Source organism: Podarcis vaucheri, assembly GCF_965113315.1.
Source record: "Podarcis vaucheri genome assembly, chromosome: 2".
NCBI lineage: Eukaryota > Metazoa > Chordata > Lepidosauria > Squamata > Lacertidae > Podarcis > Podarcis vaucheri.
Window position 1 is genome coordinate 14,989,325 of NC_138760.1, and position 22,682 is coordinate 15,012,006.

A 22,682-nucleotide genomic window follows, 5' to 3' on the forward strand; every position below is an offset into this window, starting at 1 on the left:
CAGTGTGGCTACCATCCTATATTATTACTTGTGTGTATTGGGGAAGTTCTCGTGGGAAAAGGGGATATAAATCTGGTAAACAAAACAAATCTTATTGGAAGTATAAACCCCTTCATCCGACCGCCCTTGATTCATAGCTAATATCTAAATCGGACGCTGTTGCAATTGGGTCTGGCCTTGGAGCTTCTGATGGCCATGTGGTTGGTCACTGTGAGGACAGGATGCTGGACTAGATGGGCTTTTGGCCTGATCCGGCAGGTCTCGTCTCATGAGGACTTCAGATAAACTCCCAGCTTCTCCCTAGTGTGAGCTTACAGTTTCTCTGGTCAGTAGCTACATAGCCAAAGGGAACAGTTAAACTCCTCCCATGTGGCAGCCATAAGAAACCATGGCAGCCCACAATAATCAAGAAAAGCAGAAGAGAGACCCTCAAGACAAAGTAGCCTAACCATTGCATCACAATAACTGTTAGGGCGAGAATCAAGTACATCTGGACAACCCAAGAGCTCTGGCTCTCAATGCATCTATCCCAGCTTTTGTTCCGAGTTTGGCTCCCCATAAATGCAGTGGTGTAGCGTGGGGGTGCAGGGGGGGTGGCTGCACCGGGCGCAACATCTGGGGGTTAGGGTTAGGGGGCTCAAATCCACGGGTTAGGGGGCGCAAATTACTTGCCTTGCCCCGGGTGCTGACAACCCACGCTACGCCACTGCATAAATGGACTGAAAACTAACCACTGGCCATATGCCTCTGTTTATTTACCCAACTACGTTAGGTTGAGTTGCTATCGCAGTTGGGCCTTCTGCTCTCACCTGGGAGATACAAAGGAGAAAGTACAGCATCCAGGCTGTTCAAGTCCTTCCCGGCCATAAAGTTCTTTTATAGTCAGGCTAACGATCGTGCCGCTCACAGGAACTCCTCGATTAGTGCTGCTGATGCAGCTTCATTGAGTTTTCTTGCTGAGTCTACTCTGGGGGCAAACAGCAATTTAGTAACTCAGACAACAACAGAATGCTTTGCTAAGGGATTGTTGGCCAGTGCCAGGAAAGAGTCTTCGCTGGCTTCCCAGGTTCACCCTCAGCCAGACGCATGACTAGCAGAAGCACAGCACTGCTAAGACTTTATGTGTGGCTCTGCAATCCAAACGCTCCTAGTGTCCTTTTTTCCCCAGGGACAGTCCCGGATTTACAGAAGGTGACCCAGTTTCTGATTTGATCCCAAATATGTCCCGCTTTCCCTTAGGATGTCCCTATTTTCATTGAATAAATGTTGCAGGTTATGGAGTTATCTAAGGGACGCAGGTGGCACTGTGGGTTAAACCACAGAGCCTAGGACTTGCCGATCAGAAGGTCGGCGGTTCGAATCCCAGCGACGGGGTGAGCTCCCATTGCTCGGTCCCTGTTCCTGCAGTTCAAAAGCATGTCAAAGTGCAAGTAGATAAATAGGTACCGCTCCGGCGGGAAGGTAAACGGCGTTTTCATGCGCTGCTCTGGTCATGAAGAAGAAGCGGCTTAGTCATGCTGGCCACATGACCCAGAAGCTGTATGCCTGCTTCCTCAGCCAGTAAAGCGAGATGAGCGCTGCAAGCCCAGAGTTGGCCACAACTAGACCTAATGGTCAGGGGTCCCTTTACCTTTACCTTTATGGAGTTTTCTGACCCCCAAGCTGCCTGAAGGCAACCCAGTATATGAAATTTTTCTTTGAATGTTTAATGTTTTATTATGTTTTTATATATGTTGGAAGCCACCCAGAATGGCTGGGGCAACCCAATCAGATGGGTGGTGTCTAAATACTAAAATTATTTTTATGGGATGGGACGTCCCTATTTTCATCGGAGAAATGTTGGAGGGCATGCAATCCATTTTGGGATTGTTGGTTTTTTGTTAGTACAATGCAACTGCTGAGATTGCAGGTTTAAGTGGAAGACTGGGACAGGAAAAGAGAGGCTCTTTAACCCTATTCCCAGGCACCATTTTCACACTGAAAATCTCTGCCTTCTTTTTCTCCTTCTCATGCACACACATACACACACCATTTCCAGACTTTTGCAATCTTCAGGTGGGATTCAATCCCATAACAGCAAATTCAGGTTGCACAATTAAAGTTGAGTTGGAGGGGGAGTGGAGAAGAAAGAAAGAAAGAAAGAAAGAAAGAAAGAAAGAAAGAAGCAGCAAGTTTTGAACCAGGGGTTTCCTGATTCATAGCTCAGAATCATAGCTCCTAAGCTATGCCATCTCTTATAAGTCACTGCCTCTCAGGTGAACTTATCTCAAAGGTAAAACTGCACCTTGGAGCCCCATAAAAGAAGGGTAGCAGGACACAAAGACATGCTTTTTAAAGCCCATTTAAAGCCCATTATTTCCCCTAAAGATTCTTGGGAACTGTGGTTTAATCCTCACAAAGCTACAATTCCTTAACATGGTCTGCCCTTGGCCACTAGCTTGCATGACTTTAAAAAAACAGATTAGACAAATCCATGGACATTTGCACCAGTGCTGAGGCAGCAGTGGTGCAAGGTTGGGTTCTGAAACAAGTCGCATTTGTGCAGCTTGCTCTTAGCCATGTTTACTTGGAAGTCCCACTGGTTTTTAATGGGACTTACTTTTGAGTAAATGAAGCATAGGATTGCCAACTTAACTGCAGCTGTGCGTTTGGCTTGCAGGGAGGAAAGTGCTCCGGAGTGCTCTCTTCTAGGTTAGACTTTGGAACTAGCCATGAAGAGGTTAATACCACTGGGAAGAACCACCTCAGGCTTGCAAGGACACCAGTGACTCAGAGCAGGAAGTTGGGCCGCCAACAGCTGTCAGCTGGCCTAGGAATCAATGGCCCCCCGGCAGGATGGAAGGGTGGGGGTGGGGGTGGTAGGGAAGGCACTCAGCATCTCCTCACAAAGCACTTATGAGCTGGCAACCTTTTAGCCTTCCCTGCATGTGCTTCCCTTATTGTTGCTGCTTCCCTTCATTACGGCGCAGGACAGATTGGATATTCAGAGGCACGCTTTGTTTTTGTGTTGAATTGAAGCAACACAGAGGCTACATTCACAGCATTCATTTTGAACCCCGTGATACCACTTTAAGCAATCATGGCTACCCGCTCCCAGTGGCGTAGCGTGGGGGTGCAGGGGGGGGGCCCGGCCGCACCAGGCGCAACATCTGGGGGCTAGGGGGCACAAATCCATGGGTTAGGGGGTGCAAATCCACGGGTTAGGGGGCGCAAATTACTTGCCTTGCCCCGGGTGCTGACAACCCACGCTACGCCACTGCCCGCTCCCCCCAAAAGGGAGCTGTGTTCCTCTCCCAGAGCTGCAATTCCCTGAGTAGTTTGACAGCCAATGCCTCATGGAACTCTGGGAATTGTAGCGCTGTGGTGTTGCACCCTGCCACGTGTGCATTCACTGAATCAGGAAAATAGAGAGGCTGGACCCCTGAATATTTATTGCTTTGTTGCAAACGGAGAAGCAGAGCTTAAGTAGAGGTAAAGGGGCACTCATGTAAAACCGCTGGTCTTTTAGTCTATGGGTGGATCTACACATTGGGGGAAAACGCTATAAATAAGTCAGAAATGTGATATTTATAACGAAAGAAAAAACATATGTGCAAAATTGTGTTTTAAAATTTCTTGCTCTCTGGCGCCACTTGGTGTCAGCATCGCCCTTGAGCCAGTGCCACTAACTGGACTCATCCACTTCAGCCCCGACTGGGATAGGCGAGCTGGGGTAGCACTTCCAGGGACCACCTTCTGCACAGGAACAGGTCAAAGTGCTGTGGACTCACAGCTTAGAGTTGTGAGCACCGGATTCACTCCCACAAGAAGACAGTCGTCGCACAGCAGAGTAGAGCAGAGTCTAGCAGAGTATATAAACAACTCGGAGAGCAGCTCTGTAGAATATCTTCTTTATTCTATAACTACAACTATAATACAGCTATATACAGAGCTAAATAGGTCTAAGCATAAATGAATGCTGTTCTGCACTGAGTGTCTGCAGCTGCTCTTAGCAGCAACCTTATCTCGACACGATCTCTAACACTCAGTCTCTCTCCGACACTGACTGACACTGATGTGGTGCTGGAGCAGAATAAGTAGAGAGCAGAACACGCCTCCTCCTCTCTGGAGAATCAGCAGACTCCTCAGGAGATTCTTGGATATGGGAGGGGTGAAATCTCCTCACTTGGTGTTGCATATTTATAGCACATTCAAATAGCTGTGTCTTTATTAATGTAGCTGAGTCCTATATCAGACCTACAAAAAAGAGAGAGGGTGCTTTCAGACTTTCACTGTGTTTTGGGTGGGATTCAACCACAATTGGAAAATTCAGGACGTGCAATTACATTTGGTTTGGAGCCCTAGTGCAACACACCACTTTCCTCTCCCTGCTGCCCAGGAAGGAAACCTGAACCCTTCACACTGAAGAAAGGGATGGAGAAAGGCAGTGGAAAGTGTGGGGCAGTACTTTCTTCAAAGCAATGACGTCTAACCTCCCTGTAAACAATCCAGTGTTGCCTAATCTCTCTGCAAACAGATCAGGGGGTTGGGCTCCTTCCAGCTCGAAGATTCTATGATTCTAGGTTGAATGCTCAATAAGCAAGACACCTGGAAGCAGGAAGAGAGAGAGAGAGAGAGAGAGAGAGAGAGAGAGAGAGAGAGATACTCTGTCCAGGCCTCACCATTCTTCATCTTCACCCAACCAATAGCACTCTATTTCCCTGCTTATTCCAGCTGCCAAAAGCTGCTGTTTCTCAAATACAATCTGCCAAACAGACACTGGTTTTGAATCTCAACTCTATGAGTGAGTGGCCCATTCTGAAAATGAACATACATAGCCATTAAAGAACATTTTAGCTGTTCTCTTGTGTCAAATCCCATCTGGAGCCACTTCTCGTAAAACCGTCGTAATAGACCCACTCACACTAATCAGGTGGTAATCTCACTACATCGTAACAGGGAGGGTGCTTTCAGTTCATCTGAAACAAGATAATGGAACATAAAAACAGAGGCAGGGTCTCCAAGATATTTACTTAGACTGTAGCACACATTGTGGATTTCACCTCTGTTTATGGGAGCATTTTTTCAATAATTAGATATTCCCCCCCAAAAAATATCTAAGAGCAACTGTGACTGACCTGTGGCTTTCCAGATGTTGTCGGACTCCAACTCCCATCAACCACCATCTAGCATAGATCATAGAACCATAGTTGGAAGGGACCCCAAAGATCATAAAGTCCAACTCCCTGAAATGCAGATGGTCTTATGTACACAGTTGCTCTTGAAAGCAACACCCCCCCCTTGGGTCTCTTGCATAATACAGTGGACCCTCCGGATACAAACTGGTCCATACTTACCCCAAAAAGTCTGTATCCAGAGTTGCCGCTTCTGCGCATGCGCATGACACAATAGAGCGCTTTTGCGCATGCGTGTGCGGCGAAACCTGGAAGTATACACTTCCGGGTTTGCCACATTCATAACTTGAAATTACGTTACCCGAAGGTAACGTAACCCGAGGTACCACTGTACCCATCTACAGCAAGGACAAGGAATCCAGGGTCCTCCAGATGTTGTCGGATTCGAGATTCCATCAGCCTCAGTCAGCAAGACCAAGGATGGTGAGCTATGCCAGGGGTCAGCAGACTTTTTCAGCAGGGTGCCGGTCCACATTCCCTCTGACCTTGTGGGGGGCTGGACTATATTTTGATAAAATAATAATGAACAAATTCCTATTCCCCACAAATAACCCATTTTAAATACAGTGGTACCTCAGGATGTGAACGGGATCCGTTCTGGAGCCCTGTTTACATCCCAAAGCGAATGTAACCCATGTCCATGCATCTGCGCGTGCGTGGGTCACGTTCCGGTGCTTCTGCGTATGTGCGTGACGTCATTTTGACGGTCTGCGCATGCGCGCACGGCAAAACCCGGAAGTAACGCACTCCGTTACTTCCAGGTCGCCGCGGAGCGCAACCCGAAAATGCCTAACCCGAAGTGTATTCATCCTGAGGTATGACTGTAAAAGCACACCTTCTACTCATGTAAAAAAAACCCAGTCAGTCCCCACAAATAACCCAGAGATGCATTTTAAATAAAAGCACACATTCTCCTCATGTAAAAACACTCTGATTCCCGGACCGTCCGTGGGCCGGATTTAGAAGGCGATTGGACCAGATCCGGCCCCCGGACCTTAGTTTGCCTACCCATGAGCTACGCTGTAGTGCAATAACATCTGGAGGTTTGCAGACTCACCGACCCTCCTGCATTGCCACTGGCTTTGTATGAGCCAAGAGTCTGCAGCAGCTTTTCACACGTCACTAAGGAGAGGTCTTTCTGGTTCTGTGGCAGGATTATCTGGATCTCACCTAGCTGTTCCATTGCCTTTCAGGTAGGCATTCGTGTCTGGAATTCCTGTCTCTCCCACAGCCATGGAGGCCGATACTGCAATTGACACCAGCAGGGTAGGAGATCTGGTGCTTCTAGACCCATTGACAGAGGATACGTTAATGCAGAATCTGGAGAAGCGCTTCCAACATAAGGAAATCTATGTAAGAGCAGCAGGGATTGGGGGTGGTGGTAACTGAACTGGGTGGCAGCCTTTCTAACTGGGATGGAAGGATCTGTCAATTTTGGTGCTCTCCGTTTCTCATTTTTCAAATCTTAATTACATTTCTATGCACTTTGCAGCAATTTATGGTTCTCTCCCCCCCCCCTTTTAATCCTCATGAAAATTCATTTGGACTCCGAACATTTCTCCGAACTCATTTTTATATGCAGTTTCACCAAACATATACACATTTTTGCAAGCAAATTCCCCTAATATAATGCGTTTTTTGTAAACATGGTTTCGTTGGAGAACTGCGTCGCAAAATTTGGATACGTGTGAATTTCAAAGGATGGCTGTATTTCAGTTCTCGTATTGCTTTGGAAAATGAAAATTTGACATATTAGGCATTATATACATACTGGTTTTGTCCTCCATCCCTATTTTTAACTTCAGAATGGGAAACATGAGGCACTGTACAGTATGACATGCACAGTCCAATCCTATGCATATTTTCTCCCGTCAGCTCCCTAGAGAACATGTATAGCTTTGCAGCCTAGGTGTATTTTTGTATAGAGAAATAGGCAACAACCATTGCAGCTCCTGTCCAGAGACACAGCTGACTGGCTGTGCAGGACGAAGCATGCCAACTTTCCAGCAGGCTTCTGTAGCTGTGCCTTTCACAGTGAGTGACGATGCACATACATTATCAAGTTTGTGCTGTGAAAAGCTTCTCCTGTAGATTCCTGAAAAAGAAGCTGGGGTTTAAAGGCACAGCAACAATACAGACCAAAGCAGCGTTTCCTCCCCTGATCATTTGGCAATCCTCATCCCAGGGAATGGAGAAAGAGAGGTGTGGCGCTGTGGTAACAGAAGCAGGGGCCGAGGGAAAACAAGCTGGAGGAAAGTCAGCCGAGGGGGCAGCAGGAACTGACTCATTCATTTACTCAGCTTCAGCCCATTGAGGATTTGAACCCTGGTTTCTCAGGTCCTAGTCTATTATGCTAACCACTACACCATACTGTCTCTGGTTAATTCAATACCTGAATTATGGGGAGGCAGAAAAGGCCCTGACCTCCTTACCTTTTTGTACTGGCCAGCTTAGCTACTTTTTTCAGAAGTGACAAGGGAGCATTATGTGTCTGAAGCTGGGAGAGGACTCAGGAGCTGGACTTGTGGGCAGTGGCGTAGCGTGGGGGGTGCAGGGGGGGCCGGCCGCACCGGGCGCAACATCTGGGGGGGGGCACGCTCGCACTCGCAGCTCTCTGCCCCTACCTGGCTCACACTCTCTCTCTCACGGGTTAGGGGGCGCAAATTACTTGCCTTGCCCCGGGTGCTAACAACCCACGCTATGCCACTGCTTGTGGGTGTTTATTAAGGACACCCTACTCTTTCACCCCAATTTTGAGCACTGCCAGCATCTTGCTGTTTGTAATAGCAACATTCCTGCCTTGACAGACATACATCGGGAATGTGGTGATCTCCGTGAACCCGTACGAGCAGCTGCCCATTTACACGGAAGAGATAGTGGAAGAGTATAAGAACTGTAACTTCTTTGCAGTAAAACCCCACATGTAAGTGAGACCCCCAAGGGAGTTTGGCGTGTGTGTGTATGTGACAGCTTTGAGGAATGGGAGGCTGGTAGCAAGCCAGCCAGCCAGCCCTTCTAATGTAAGGTTACCAAACGTCCCCGTTTCCCGGGGACAGTCCCTGGATTTACAAATCAGTCCCCATTCAAAATCCATTGAAGTTGAAACATGTCCCTGTATTCATTGAAAAAAATCTGGTAACCTTATTCTAATGCTTCTTCACTGTGCCTACATAGCTATGCCATAGCAGATGATGCCTATCGCTCACTGAGAGACCAGGACAAAGACCAATGCATTCTTATCACTGGAGAGAGCGGGGCTGGCAAAACAGGTGAGTGAGAAAGGGTTATTCAAGGGAGGGAGGGGAACGTCATAAAACAGGGGTGGGAGACATGTGTGAGCTTCCGGATGTTGCTGAACTACAATTCCCATCAGCCCCCAGCGAGCATGGCCAATGGTTAGGGATGATGGGAGTTGTAGTCTAGCAACACATGGCAGGCCTTAGCAGAGTGGTGGGTTTATATAGTAATGTTGGCGTGTTTCTCTTTGGCTGCATCTACGCAGCTATAAAAAACACCCTGGGGAAAAACCCGTCTTAAAGCTCACAATGGAAAATTTCATAAGTTCCGATTTCAGCTCTACAGTGCCATCTGGTGTCACAGTGTTAAAACACATTCATAACTACCGTATTTTTCCTTGTATAAGACGCCCCCCCCCAATATAAGAAGCCCCCTATTTTTAGGGACTCCAATTTAAGAAAATAGGGGGGAGATTGCCCCATGTATAAGATGACCCACATACCCCATAATTTTAAAGTAAAATGACCTAGCCTTATACACGGAAAAATACAGTACTTTCCCCCTAATGTAGCTGAGTCCTATGTAGTTTGTCAAGGTGGGCAGCCCTCCCCAAACTGATGTCCAACTGATGGCGGCAAACAGATTGAGATTGAATCCTGACAAGACAGAAGTACTGTTTCTGGGGGACAGGAGGTGGGCAGGTGTGGGGGATTCCCTGGTCCTGAATGGGGTAACTGTGCCCCTGAAGGACCAGGTGTGCAGCCTGGGAGTCATTTTGGACTCACAGCTGTCCATGGAGGCACAGGTTAAATCCGTGTCCAGGGCAGCTGTGTACCAGCTCCACCTGGTACGTAGGCTGAGACCCTATCTGCCCCCAGACTGTCTCGCCAGAGTGGTGCATGCTCTGGTTATCTCCCGCTTGGACTACTGCAATGCGCTCTATGTGGGGCTACCTTTGAAGGTGACCCGGAAACTACAACTAATCCAGAATGCAGCAGCCAGACTGGTGACTGGGAACGGCCGCCGAGACCATATAACACCGGTCTTGAAAGACCTACATTGGCTCCCAGTACGTTTCTGAGCACAATTCAAAGTGTTGGTGCTGACCTTTAAAGCCCTAAATGGCCTCGGTCCAGTATACCTGAAGGAGCGTCTCCACCCCCATCGTTCTACCCGGACACTGAGGTCCAGCACCGAAGGCCTTCTGGCAGTTCCCTCGCTGCGAGAAGCCAAGTTACAGGGAACCAGGCAGAGGGCCTTCTCGATAGTGGCGCCCTCCCTGTGGAACGCCCTCCTACCAGATGTCAAGGAGAAGAACAACTACCAGACTTTTAGAAGACATCTGAAGGCAGCCCTGTTTAGGGAAGCTTTTAATGTTTGATGTATCATAGTATTTTAATATTCTTTTGGAAGCCGCCCAGAGTGGCTGGGGAAACCCAGCCAGATGGGCGGGGTATAAATAATAAATTATTATTATTATTATTATTATTATTATTATTATTATTATTAGTCATGCTGCCTGGGGCTGACTGAGGTTGGAGTCCAACAACATCTGAAGGGCAACAGAGGAAGTGTGCACTAAAGAGACTGATACGGCTTCATATCATGTAACATGCTACTGTCAGGGGATGGCAGGATGATGAAGAGTGAGCACCAGGGGAAGTGAGGGCTGGAGTCTGACTTGGGAGAGGGGGCCAGTGGTCTGCGGGGACCTGTGCCAGCCAAGAAGCAGGAGTCGGAGGCAGGGGAAGCTTCTGAGCTGGAGGAAGAGGCAGGCCAGGCAAGTGAAGGTCTGGGTGCTCCCCACCCTCTGCTGAACCACTGTCTCCCAGAACCAGGAGGGAATTGAAGAGGGATGAGCAGAGGACGTTTCCATGCAGGTGCAGTCTCCAGCTGTTTGCACGCAGCCCATAGGGGGGAGGTACATAAACTGGTGGAGGGGGAATGGTTCCCAGTTGCTGAAACTGCTCCATAGGGCATGGACATTGGAAGAGCTGCCTAGACACCAAGCAGGTGTGCATAGTTCTTGAGAGCTGTAGAAGTGACTGTGATATCTTTGACAACAGTTAACTCTGTGCCATGTGTATTCTTTTGCTGGGAAGTGCCCTTGACACTATCCAAAAATTACCACAGCCTGTGTTCCACCTGGTTCCCTCACCCCCCAGTCTTCTTGTTCACATAGAGCAGTGTTTCCCCAATTTGGGTCTCCTGCTGTTTTTGGACTACAATTCCCATCATCACTGAACACTGGTCTTGCTAGTTAGGAATGGTGGGAGTCGTAGTCCAAAAACAACTGGAGACCCAAGTTTGGGAAACAATGACATAGACAGATATAAATAGGCTGTTCACAGCTGAAAATGCCCTCCTGCCTTGCATGAAATCTGACTACGTGCTTATGCAAACAATTATGCACACATCTCCCAACAACAGTATAATCCAGAAGTGGGAACCTCGGGCCCTAAGGCTTAATTAGGACTGCCAGTCCTCTCCATTGGACCTGCAAAGCCACTTTGGGCAAACCATATCCACGTGCTAGTCATCTAACATTGAATGATACCTGCGGCAGGACACTTAAAGTCTATGGGATCTCTAATCTAAACACTACAGTACAGTACTTGGGCAAAAAAAATGAGAGGCACAAATACAAGATGGGGGACACCTGGCTTGAGAGCAGTACATGTGAAAAGGATCTAGGAGTCTTGGTTGACCACAAACTTGACATGAGCCAACAGTGTGACGCGGCAGCTAAAAAAGCCAATGCAATTCTGGGCTGCATCAATAGGAGTATAGCATCTAGATCAAGGGAAGTAATAGTGCCACTGTATTCTGCTCTGGTCAGACCTCACCTGGAGTACTGTGTCCAGTTCTGGGCACCACAGTTCAAGAAGGACACTGACAAACTGGAACGTGTCCAGAGGAGGGCAACCAAAATGGTCAAAGGCCTGGAAACGATGCCTTATGAGGAACGGCTAAGGGAGCTGGGCATGTTTAGCCTGGAGAAGAGGAGGTTAAGGGGTGATATGATAGCCATGTTCAAATATATAAAAGGATGTCACATAGAGGAGGGAGAAAGGTTGTTTTCTGCTGCTCCAGAGAAGCGGACACGGAGCAATGGATCCAAACTACAAGAAAGAAGATTCCACCTAAACATTAGGAAGAACTTCCTGACAGTAAGAGCTGTTCGACAGTGGAATTTGCTGCCAAGGAGTGTGGTGGAGTCTCCTACTTTGGAGGTCTTTAAGCAGAGGCTTGACAACCATATGTCAGGAGTGCTCTGATGGTGTTTCCTGCTTGGCAGGGGGTTGGACTCGATGGCCCTTGTGGTCTATTCCAACTCTATGATTCTATGATTCTATGATTCTAAGATCAGCACTGAGGTTGGTGGAAATACTGCTTTTGACTCTTAAAGAATGGATCTCTTACCTCTAGTCTCATTAAGCTCCCCACCTCAGTACCTCTCATACATGCCCCAGTCATTGCTCCTCCCACTTTTCCTGTACCCTCAGAGGCCAGCAAGCTGATGATGTCATACGTGGCAGCTGTATGTGGGAAAGGGGAACAGGTGAATCGTGTCAAGGAACAATTACTTCAGTCGAACCCAGTACTGGAAGGTATGTACATGCTGATTTCTTCTCTGTGAATGGGATAGAGAGGGCTGTGTTCTGGGACAGCAAAGTATCAAGGCTCTTTTGCATTTTTGATAAGGACGCTAATTGTATGCAGTTGTTGCTCATTACTTGTGAGGGATCCAGATGTCCCCACTGAAGCCAAAGCTTCTGTTGTTTTCATTTGCATTTGTTGTAGTTGTGCAAATGTTACAGCCACATTTTGGACAGTGCCCGTGGCATTAGTGATACCAACTTGTCTTGGCCTTGAGCTTTTGAGAACCTTTGAGTTTTCACAATCTGTAGTCTAGCAAGTCCTTGAATTCTATACTATTCTATACCTGTTTGGTCCACTCCTGCCATGATACGTTGCCTCTACAATCTAGTCCAGAAGACCTCTTAACGTCATGGAGGAGGAGGCGTTTGGATTTGGTATCGCGCTTTATCACTACCCTAAGGAGTCTCAAAGTGGCTAACATTCTCCTTTCCCTTCCTCCTCCACAACAAACACTCAGTGAGGTGAGTGGGGCTGAGAGACTTCAAAGAAGTGTGACTAGCCCAAGGTCACCCAGCAACTGCATGTGGAGGAGCGGAGACGCGAACCCGGTTCACCAGATTACAAGGCTCTTAACCACTACACCACACTGGCTCTCCACCACATGGAGGGGTGGGCAAGGCTTTCCTGGGTAAACATGCAACCCTTTTAATAACCCTCTTCATCCCCTGTTGCAGCCTTTGGAAATGCCAAAACCATTCGCAATGACAACTCCTCACGATTTGTAAGTATTTGCTGAGGGATGAATGTTTTGGGAGAGTTTGTGTGTGAAGAATTATGTGAAGCCACTTAAGAGGGTGGGGTGGGAAGAGAGAGCAAGAATTCTGGACTCAGATCTGCACCTACATCAAAGTTCTACAACTCAACTACTACGCTAAGAAAAGATGATTGACGTGACCTGCATAAATGGTGTTAATCAAGTGTCCAGGTAATATTCACCTGTTTCGCATCATTTATTGTTATTCTACTCTTCGTGGAAATGAGAAAAGGTTCTGCAGCCTTGCTTTCTGACTTGAAGAAATCTCGCTTGATGTGGTTGGTTGGCATCTGTCAGGGCAAGAAGACTGTTGTTTTTAAAATGAGAAACGCTGCTGTTTTGGAGGAGAGGCCATAGTTTTGCTTGAGACATTTGCACTGTGGGAGAGAGGGAAAGTACCCACTCCTGAATGCCGTTTTCCTGATCTAGATCCCCACTGAAACTGCTACTCCACTGTGGAAAGTAAGCATGTCTCATGTAGTTTGACCGTTGCTATCTGTCAATTTTAAATCACCAAGTCCCTATATCTGCACTGTAAATTGGGCTACTCTGAAGCAAAAATGAATTAAAAAATAGGAACTCAATTCCCAAAGGTGGGTGGACTCAGTATCACATCCTTCAGGGGTTACAGGCAGCTCATTTTGCTTCAAAAGCTTTCCACATTCCCTTCTTCTCCTTAGGGCAAATACATGGATATTGAGTTTGACTTCAAGGGCGATCCTTTGGGCGGCGTCATCAGCAATTGTGAGTATGAGATACCAGACCCTGATAAAGTTTGTCAGAATTTATGCGGCCTAGGACCCACGTACCTACGGGACCGCGTCTCCTGGTGTGCCCCGTGGAGGACCTTAAGGTCCACAAATGACAACACTTTGGAGGTCTCAAGTCTCAAGGTGGTTAGATTGGTCTCAACTAGGGCCAGGGCCTTTTCAGTACTGGCCCCGACTTGGTGGAACGCTCTGTCACAAGAGACTAGGGCCCTGCGGGACTTGATATCTTTCTGCAGGGCCTGCAAGACAGAGCTGTTCCGCCTGGCCTTTGGTTTGGACTCACTCTCCCCGTATGTTTCCCTCCCTTTATGGTTTTCATCTATGGGCTACTTTTAAAATGAGGCTGCATTTTAAATTGCATTTTAACCTGTATTTTAAATTGGGATTCCCCCCCTATTATATTTTTATTGTAATTTTACTGGGGTGAGCTGCCCTGAGCCTGGCTCTGGCCAGGGAGGGCGGGGTATAAATAAATTTTATTATTATTATTATTATTATTATTATTATTATTATTATTATTATTCAGAAACGGGATTTCATCCTCTTGGCCAGTTGCTGGAACTGGAGGCTGCAACTCCCACCACACCTGACAATTGGCCTTACTGTCTGGGGCTGATGGGTGGTGGAGTCCAACAACATTGGAGAGCCATAGGTTCCCCAACCTTAAGACGCACACCTACATTCTAGTATCTAGTCAACGTTAGGGTTGCCATATTGCAAAAAAGAGGGCACATTCTACTTTTAACTATGGATCACTATGACAACTCTACCCATGAAAAAGAGGACATGTCCTGGGAAAAGAGGACATATGGCAACCCTAGAATGTGTGCTCTCCAGACGTTTTGGACCACAGGTCCCACCAACTCTGGCAATTGGCCATGCTAGATGGGGCTGAGGAGAGTTGGACATCCCATTGGCTTCCCTGTCCAGCAACATCTTCAAGGCAGCAGGTTCTGTGCTTCTGTTTATCCTCAGAGACACACTGCCAGGCTACAAGATTTTTCAGGAGCCTAGGAATATCCAGAGATGCTACAGATTGTAGCTTGGCCTTGATGGTGCCCGTCCAACACTTACCTCTTTCATTTCCTCCTTCCATTTATTCTCAGACCTGCTAGAGAAATCCCGGGTGGTTCATCATGTCAAGGGCGAGAGGAATTTCCACATCTTCTACCAGCTGTTGTCTGGAGGCTCTGACGAGCTGCTCAGTACGTCTTTCATGCATGGGGCCCATAGCTGTCAACTGTCCCTTATTTGGCGGGAAAGTCCCTTATCCCAGCGCTGTGTCCCGCTGCTGTCCCTTATTGATGATGTCCCTTAACTTTCCCGGGTTTCAAAGGAAGCAGCTCCTCTCCCTCCCTCCCTGCCGGCCAGGGAGGAGGGAGGCTCCAACTGTGTTGCTTGGCTGCGTTGCTCACCCAATAAGGAGTCTAAGAACGACTGGGGGGGGGTAGAGCTTGCATGCCTTGTACCGATCAAATCGGCCGTGTTGCCTGGGGACTCGGCTTTGCTCAGCGCTTCCCAGTGGAGAGGTGACAGTAGTTTCCCTTGCTGCATCCCCTTTGCTGGGTTGCTGTGCTGTGGGAACCACCGCTTGAGGCTTCGTTTGGCTGCTGGCTGGGCTTTCTGCATTTGGCTCAGAGGGGCTCAGAAGTTGAACAGACCTGTGCTCTGAAAATCCCTTATTTTGGCTGTTGATCCCTTATTTTCGAGGCTGCTGGTCCCTTATTTTCAAATCTGTAAGTTGACAGCTATGACGGGGCGTAAAGCACACAATGGCAGAGTTAGAGGGCTGCATTCTAGGCCAAGTGTGTGTGGCCCCGTTAGGGAAGAGAGCTCTGGCCATTTACTTCTGAGTGGGGGTGGTTGAGTCTTGCGAGTGGGGGACACATCATAGCATCAGAATATGGCCTCCCTTAACACAGGGGTGGGGGGCTCTGTGAATAAAGGAGTGGTGAGAACCACAGACGCCACGACAATGATTCCTCCTCTTCAACAGGACAGCTGAAGCTGCAACGAGACAGCCGCCTTTATAGTTACCTCAACAGGGAGGCCTCAAGCCTGCACGGTATGGATGACGCCGCCAATTTCAGAGCTGTTCAGGTATGAGTTGTGCTGTGTGCCATAGTGGGGTCTGGGGTGTAAATTGTACTGGTCTGTGAGTGGCAGAAGATGTAGTAGTGGTAGTAATGGTGGTGATTTTTGTCCTCATGTAACCTATATGCATGCAGCCATGAACAGGAGGGAGTTTTCTGAAGACTTTTCTTGGATAAAACAACATTTCTCGGATGAAAATAGGGGTGTCCTGTTCCCATCTGAACGGGTTGCCCCAGCCACTCTGGGCAGCTTCCAACATATGTAAAAACACAATAAAACATTAAAAAAAACCTTCCCTACATAGGGCTGCCTTTAGGTGTCTTCTAAAGGTTGTATAGTTACTTATCTCCATGGCTTGGGGGTCACATAACTCCATACCCTCCAACATTTGTCTGATGAAAATAGAAGAAGAAGAAGAAGAAGAAGAAGAAGAAGAAGAAGAAGACATCTTAAGGCAGCCCTGTTCAGGAACATTTTTAATATGTAACGCTGTACTGTTTTTAACACTGATTGGGAGCCGCCCAGAGTGGCTGGGGAAACTCAGCCAGATGGGCGGGGTATAAATAAATTATTATTATTATTATTATTATTATTATTATTATTATTGGAATTTGGATTTGATATATCGCTGTATCACTACCCTAAGGAGTCTCAAAGCAGCCAACAATCTCCTTTCCCTTCCTCCCCCACAACAAACACTCTGTGAGATGAGTGGGGCTGACAGATTTCAGAGAAGTGAGACTAGCCCAAGGTCACCCAGCAGCTGCCATGTGGAGGAGTGGGGAATCGAACCCAGTTCACCAGATTATGAGTCTATCGCTCTTAACCACTACACCACACTGGCTCTCCATAGGGTCGTCCTATGGATAAGTGGGACATTCTGGTATCAAATCAGAAACCAGGATGGCTTCTGTGCATCTGGGACAGCCTTGGGAAAATAGGGACACTTGAAAGGTCTGGACTTAGGGCTCATTCACACTTCCCTTTGCTATTCCCCAAGGAAAAATTGCGTTTTAGCACTGCATCGGAACAAATGGCAATTGGGGTTTCCACATTTGCCATTTGTTCCAATTTAGCGCTAAAGAGCAGGTTTTCTGGGGTAAAGCAACAGGGCAGATGCAGAACTGCTCAGACCCTTGTCTGGAAAACATAGAATAGGACAACTGCTGGGCCCATGCTTTCTAGGTATGGGGATAAGCAGAAATGTGGACTAGCTCTTAGCGGAACGCAAGGTTCGTAGAAGTACAAATGAGAGACATGGAGAACACCACACCATGAAGTATGAGCAGGGCCAGCTCAGGAAATTCTGTCACCTGAGGCAAACCACAAAATGGTGCTCCCCCCCCACCAGGGAAGTAGGGGAGAGTGAAGATCTAAATCAAGAATAGGGAGGGGAGGATAAAGATCGACATTGGGATCAGATGCCCCTTGGGGATCCTGCTGCCTGAGGCAGTTGCCTCACCTTGCCTCTTGGGTATGAGCATGTTCAGGAGCTATGAAATCCTCACTGACTGTTGGTGTATGTGTGTAAAACTGGGAAGGGGAAATGTGTGGGAGGGGAAATGTGTGTGTGGGGAATATCCTGGAAAGGGGCATGGGTGACTGGAGCCCTGGACAGAAGCACGCACGCCACATAGCAGCATTCTGTTGCAGGTCCCACTTGTATATTCCTGTGAATCCACAGACCTGCCCTATGGCATATTAGAGCCTGTACAACCCAAATCCTTCTCTCTAGTTAACCAGAGGGCTTTCAGAGACAGGGGCTTAATGTTGCAAATGGGTCATTGAGGTATTGCAAATAGGAAGTTGGTGGCAGTTTTGTTGAATTTCCCCCAGAAAGGGAAAACCAGGATTAGATGGGGGGAGGGGAGTATGGACTGGCATTTTGAATCCAGGAAAGTCTCGTGGACCATTAAGGAGCACTGATATCATATTAAACACCTGCCTGGGAGCACCATTAGGTAAAGGTAAAGGGACCCCTGATCATTAGGTCCAGTCGTGACCGACTCTGGGGTTGCGGCGCTCATCTCGTTTTATTGGCCGAGGGAGCCGGCGGGCGTACAGCTTCTGGGTCATGTGGCCAGCATGACTATGCCGCTTCTGGCGAACCAGAGCAGCGCACGGAAACGCCGTTGACCTTCCCGCCGGAGTGGTACCTATTTATTTATTTATTTACACTTTGATGTGCTTTCGAAGTGCTAGGTTGGCAGGAGCTGGGACCGAGCAACGGGAGCTCACCCCGTCGCGGGGATTCGAACCCCTGACCTTCTGATCGGCAAGTCCTAGGCTCTGTGGTTTAACCCACAGCGCCATTTACACATCCATTTTTGACCCTGAAAGTATAATTGGGTTTTGCCTCGGATCTCAACAGGCTCATACACAGAAGGCTTTGCTGTGGTCCATAGGGAGCTCACCTGAGGGCCTTCCTGTGTTTAACCCTGCTCCCTAATGCTGCTTTTCTTGAAGGATGCTATGCGAGCTATTGGCTTCTCCCCATCAGAGATCACAGCGGTGCTGGAGGTGGCTGCTGTCGTCCTCAAACTTGGCAACATAAAGCTGGGGCAGCAATTTCAGGCCAGTGGAGCAGAAGCTTGTGGAATCGAGGATGACAAAGGTCAGCAGGGCAGGATGGGTCATCTCCAGAATTACCACGCAGAGTTTGGCCCAGGGCTGATTGTCCCATAGTAGCTCACGATTTTGAGACCCAGATCTTTCCCCAGGTGTTTTGTAGGTGCATGCAGCCTGTGTCCCATTGGCTTAATAGTCTCAGTTCCATGGTATGATACACCCGGTGGCCAGGGTGCCATAATGGGTTTAGAATTAAAAGGGTTTTCCTAAATACAGTTGGAACATCAGTTGCCCTGTACCATTTAGCAACATTTAGTAACCCAATGGGACGTCATCACTTTGCAAGTTCCCTCCACAACCTGCTGCATGTGGCAGGAATAAAAATAATTGCAGGCAAACAACCTCTTAGGCGAAAGTTGTCTGCTGTTACTGATCTAATTGAGGTGAAGGAAGACTGATTCTAAACTTCTGCTGCCTTGTGGGATATCTTTGGGAGAAGAAAAGGCTAAAGAGTAAACTCTACACCAGGCTTCCTCAAACTCGGCCCTCCAGATGTTTTGAGACTACAGTTCCCATCATCCCTGACCACTGGTCCTGCTAGCTAGGGATCATGGGAGTTGTAGGCCAAAAACATCTGGAGGGCCAAGTTTGAGGAAGCCTGCTCTACACAAAACCGAAGTGGAGTCCCTAAGATGGTTGGATGGTGCCTTGTATCAGTGGCGTAGCGTGGGGGGTGCAGGGGGGGGCCGGCCGCACCGGGAGCAACATCTGGGGGTTAGGGTTAGGGGGCACAAATCCACGGGTTAGGGGGTGCAAATTACTTGCATTGCCCCGGGTGCTGACAACCCACGCTACGCCACTGCCTTGTATGCCTCCTTCTGGCGACTCCTGCATCCAAGCTGGTGCTAAACCGATTGCTCTGCCTTCCTTAAGACTACATCAGCAAGGCCAAGAGCAGGGTCAGCTCAGGACTTCCATACACATTCAATTCGGCGCTGCTAACAAATGCACAAATTGGGGGAAGGTGTGCATAAGAAGGCACATATTTGTGAAAACAGTTTTCAAGATTGTGTTATTTTAAGGGAAATTGCTGACCACAAAAATTATGGAAGGTTGTAGACAAAATACCGGTACCTATATTAGGATAAATGTGCACTAAAATGCTGACCATTTTTTTACAAGGACTGGGGGGAAAGTAATCCAGACTGATGTAGAAATATGGAGAACAAGACTGAGAACAGCTGAAATGGGCAAGCTTGTCTATCCCTGCCCACTAGAATGAATGGAACAGTAATTGGTAGAAGACAGCCTGAGCTTGGGAAACTCCTGCCTCGATCTCCAATGAGCCCCCCTGCCTTGATTTCTCTGCATTGCAATGTGTCTCCAGTACCAGGGAGAGGAACTCACTTCCCGCTTTGCTTTTGCAGTGGTGCGGGAGATCTGTCAGCTGATCCAGTTGAGTGAAGCTGCCCTGGAGCAGGCTTTGTGCTCTCGCACAGTGGAAGCCCATCAGGAGAAGGTGGTGACAACACTAACGGTCTCACAGGTGAGTGTGGAGCTGAGGTGTATGCAGATTTCCGTTAGGTCATTAGTTCCCGGGCAAAAATGTTGGTTCTGCTGTATTTCCATTCCATTTTTTTTTTAAAAAAAAACCTGTTTCACAGAGACTCAAGCCTGTCCTCTCAACCAGTTCAATGGGTGGAGGTCTCAATAACCCTCTTGCTCATGTTTTTCTTACCAGCCACTTCATACTGTGGCAGGTCATTTATGTACATATTCTGCTGCTTGCTAGAATCTGTGTTTTGCATCTCACTGCAGACATATCAGCACTGGTGTGCTAACTCATTTTCTCCAGTATGCAAATGCCAAGGCGCAGAAGTCTGAAGTTAGCCTGATAGCTACAGGGAGCAGGGCCTTCTTGCAGGTGACACTCTCTTTATGGGAGCGGGAAGAGCCACAGCTCAGTGTTAGACCATTTTCTGGGAGAGACCTTGCATTAAATCCTGGAGTGTTGTTGCCTATCAGTGTGGACAATACTGAGCCTTTCAGCAGATATTGAAATTAGGGGTGTAAGGATGCAGTGATTTCTGTCCCATCCTGTGACTGTTGCAATCAGCACTGTTTCTGTTCCACTGCAATTCGGCTTCCGGCCAATCCTACGTTATTTGTGTCGCTAGCAGTTATGGTCAAATGTAATGCAATTAATTATGTAGTTAATTTTGCAATTAAGTTCAGTGCATTGTGACAGAAGGGAAACATCAAAAACAAGACAGAAAATAATACTGAATTGGCCCAAATATAAGCCGCACCATTAAAATTCAAGGGGGGGGGGAGAGAAAAAAGGCGCTCCCTTAAAATTCCGCAGGCACTCACACCCATTCGGTTTTACCATATGTCTGTTTCAGCATCGATATTGTAAAAGCCAATTTTTGTAAGGTCGCGAATTTATGCCGCACTTTAACTTTTCATGGTTAGAATTTAGAAAAAAAGTAAGGCTTATATTCAGGCCAATATGGTATACAGTGGTACCTCGAGATGCGAACGGGATCCGTTCTGGAGCCCCATTCGCATCCCAAACGGAACGCAAGACGCGATGGCGCGTCTGCGTGTGCGCGGGTCATGTTTTGCTGCTTTCATGCATGTGAGTGACGTCATTTTGAGCATCTGCGCATGCGCGAGCGGCGAAACCTGGAAGTAACATACTCCGTTACTTCCGGGTTGCTGCGGAGCGCAACTTGAATGCGCTCAACCTGAAGCAGATTCAACTCGAGGTATGACTGTAATTATTGATATAACATTTGCTGACTGAAAAATCAATCATAGTGAATAGCACACATATTCACTTGTATGATTTCAATTATTGACTGTGGTTGAACACTGCTCAAATTTCCGTTTCTGACGGAACTCTCTGACATCCCCGGTTGAAATACCGGCTGCTGTAGGGCACAAAACAACCTATGAATGTAGTATGTCCCTCGCCCCCCCTCCTGTCATACTTTCTCCTTTCAGTTCTAGGAATGGCAGTTCTGTAGAGCAGCCGTTAAATTATCGTAATTTTACAAGTTACAGTGATGATTCTAAGACTGCTTTCGGACCAGTATACTTAGGATGTGTAAAACATGCCCTCATCAGATAGCTATAACCCAGGATGCTTCTGACCTGGGAGCTTTAGGGCTGAGTTCTTCCCAAGGCAGTGGCTATCACTCTGGCCCAGGGCTCTCAGCTTCCTGAATGGTCTGTGTGTTTCATGGTCTAACAGTCTCTCTCTTGCTTCCTAGGGTTACTATGTGCGGGATGCCCTAGCAAAGAACGTTTATAACCGGCTATTTAACTGGCTCGTTAACAGGATCAACGAGAGCATCAAAGTGAGTGTGCGCAGTGGATATGATCCACCTGACTTAAAACAGTGAAAATGAGTTCCATATCCAATGTATTAAAGCAGTGGTTTAAAGGTCCGTTTGTGACCGACTGTGGGGTTGTGGTGCTCATCTCGCTTTATTGGCCAAGGGAGCCGGCGTACAGCTTCTGGGTCATGTGGCCAGCATGACTAAGCCGCTTCTGGCGAACCAGAGCAGCGCACAGAAACGCCGTTTACCTTCCCACCGGAGCAGTACCTATTTATCTACTTGCACTTTGATGTGCTTTCGAACTGCTAGGTTGGCAGGGACTGAGCTCACCCTGTCGAAGTGATTCAAACCGCTGACCTTCTGATCGGCAAGTCCTAGGCTCTGTGGTTTAACCCAGTGGTTTATGACTCAGCTAATGTGGTCATTCACAAACGTTCCCTTATTTTCATATCTGGCTTAGTGAGAGAACCCATACATGGGGGGTGGAGTACTTGCGGCCATCCAAGTGTTGCTAGACCACATCTCATCATCCCTCACCATTATGCATTCTGGCAGAGGTTGATGTCAACTGGAGTCAAACAGCAGCACCAACATCTGTAGAACCACCACTGCCATATTATGCTGCTTTGGAGCAAGGGTGGGATTGAGCTAAATGATGCATTTTCATATAGGCACTGGCAAAAAAAATTTTGGGGAAAAATATGTATTCATGATTAGGAAGAGAGAAATAAGATGGTAACTATCCCCAATTAAATGACATGGGGAGACTGGGAAGTATGAATGCTTTCAGCACACCTTCTTCTCCTTCTTCTTCTTCTTCTTCTCCTCCTCCTCCTCCACCTCCACCTCCTCCTCCTCCTCCTCCTCCTCCTCCTTCTTCTAGGTGACAACGACTGAGCACAAGAAAGTCATGGGTGTCCTGGATATTTATGGCTTTGAGATTTTTCAGGTGAGTAGTGGATATTCCTGGTCCTTGCTTCTAAAGGCAGAGATTTGGTCAGGGTCTTGGCAAGTGAGTCTGACTCTGGGGCAGGCTGGTGCCTTCAGATATGAGAAGGTGCTCTCTCTGAGTGCA

General features: G+C 47.7%; 1 protein-coding gene across 2 annotated transcripts in view; it reads left to right on the plus strand.

Annotated features, from left to right (window-relative positions):
• Positions 1-22,682, plus strand: part of LOC309526390 (unconventional myosin-Ia-like) — a 60,805-nt gene that overhangs the window by 8,575 nt on the left and 29,548 nt on the right. For both annotated transcript variants that reach the window (XM_082212415.1, XM_082212416.1), the window contains exons 2-13: positions 6,368-6,527; positions 7,982-8,097; positions 8,349-8,443; positions 11,918-12,022; positions 12,749-12,795; positions 13,509-13,572; positions 14,705-14,803; positions 15,595-15,698; positions 18,159-18,306; positions 19,688-19,806; positions 21,539-21,625; positions 22,491-22,556. In XM_082212415.1, the coding sequence (XP_082068541.1) occupies positions 6,408-6,527; positions 7,982-8,097; positions 8,349-8,443; positions 11,918-12,022; positions 12,749-12,795; positions 13,509-13,572; positions 14,705-14,803; positions 15,595-15,698; positions 18,159-18,306; positions 19,688-19,806; positions 21,539-21,625; positions 22,491-22,556 (1,170 nt within the window). In that variant the 5' untranslated portion in view covers positions 6,368-6,407. The remainder of the gene's footprint in view (positions 1-6,367; positions 6,528-7,981; positions 8,098-8,348; positions 8,444-11,917; positions 12,023-12,748; positions 12,796-13,508; positions 13,573-14,704; positions 14,804-15,594; positions 15,699-18,158; positions 18,307-19,687; positions 19,807-21,538; positions 21,626-22,490; positions 22,557-22,682) is intronic.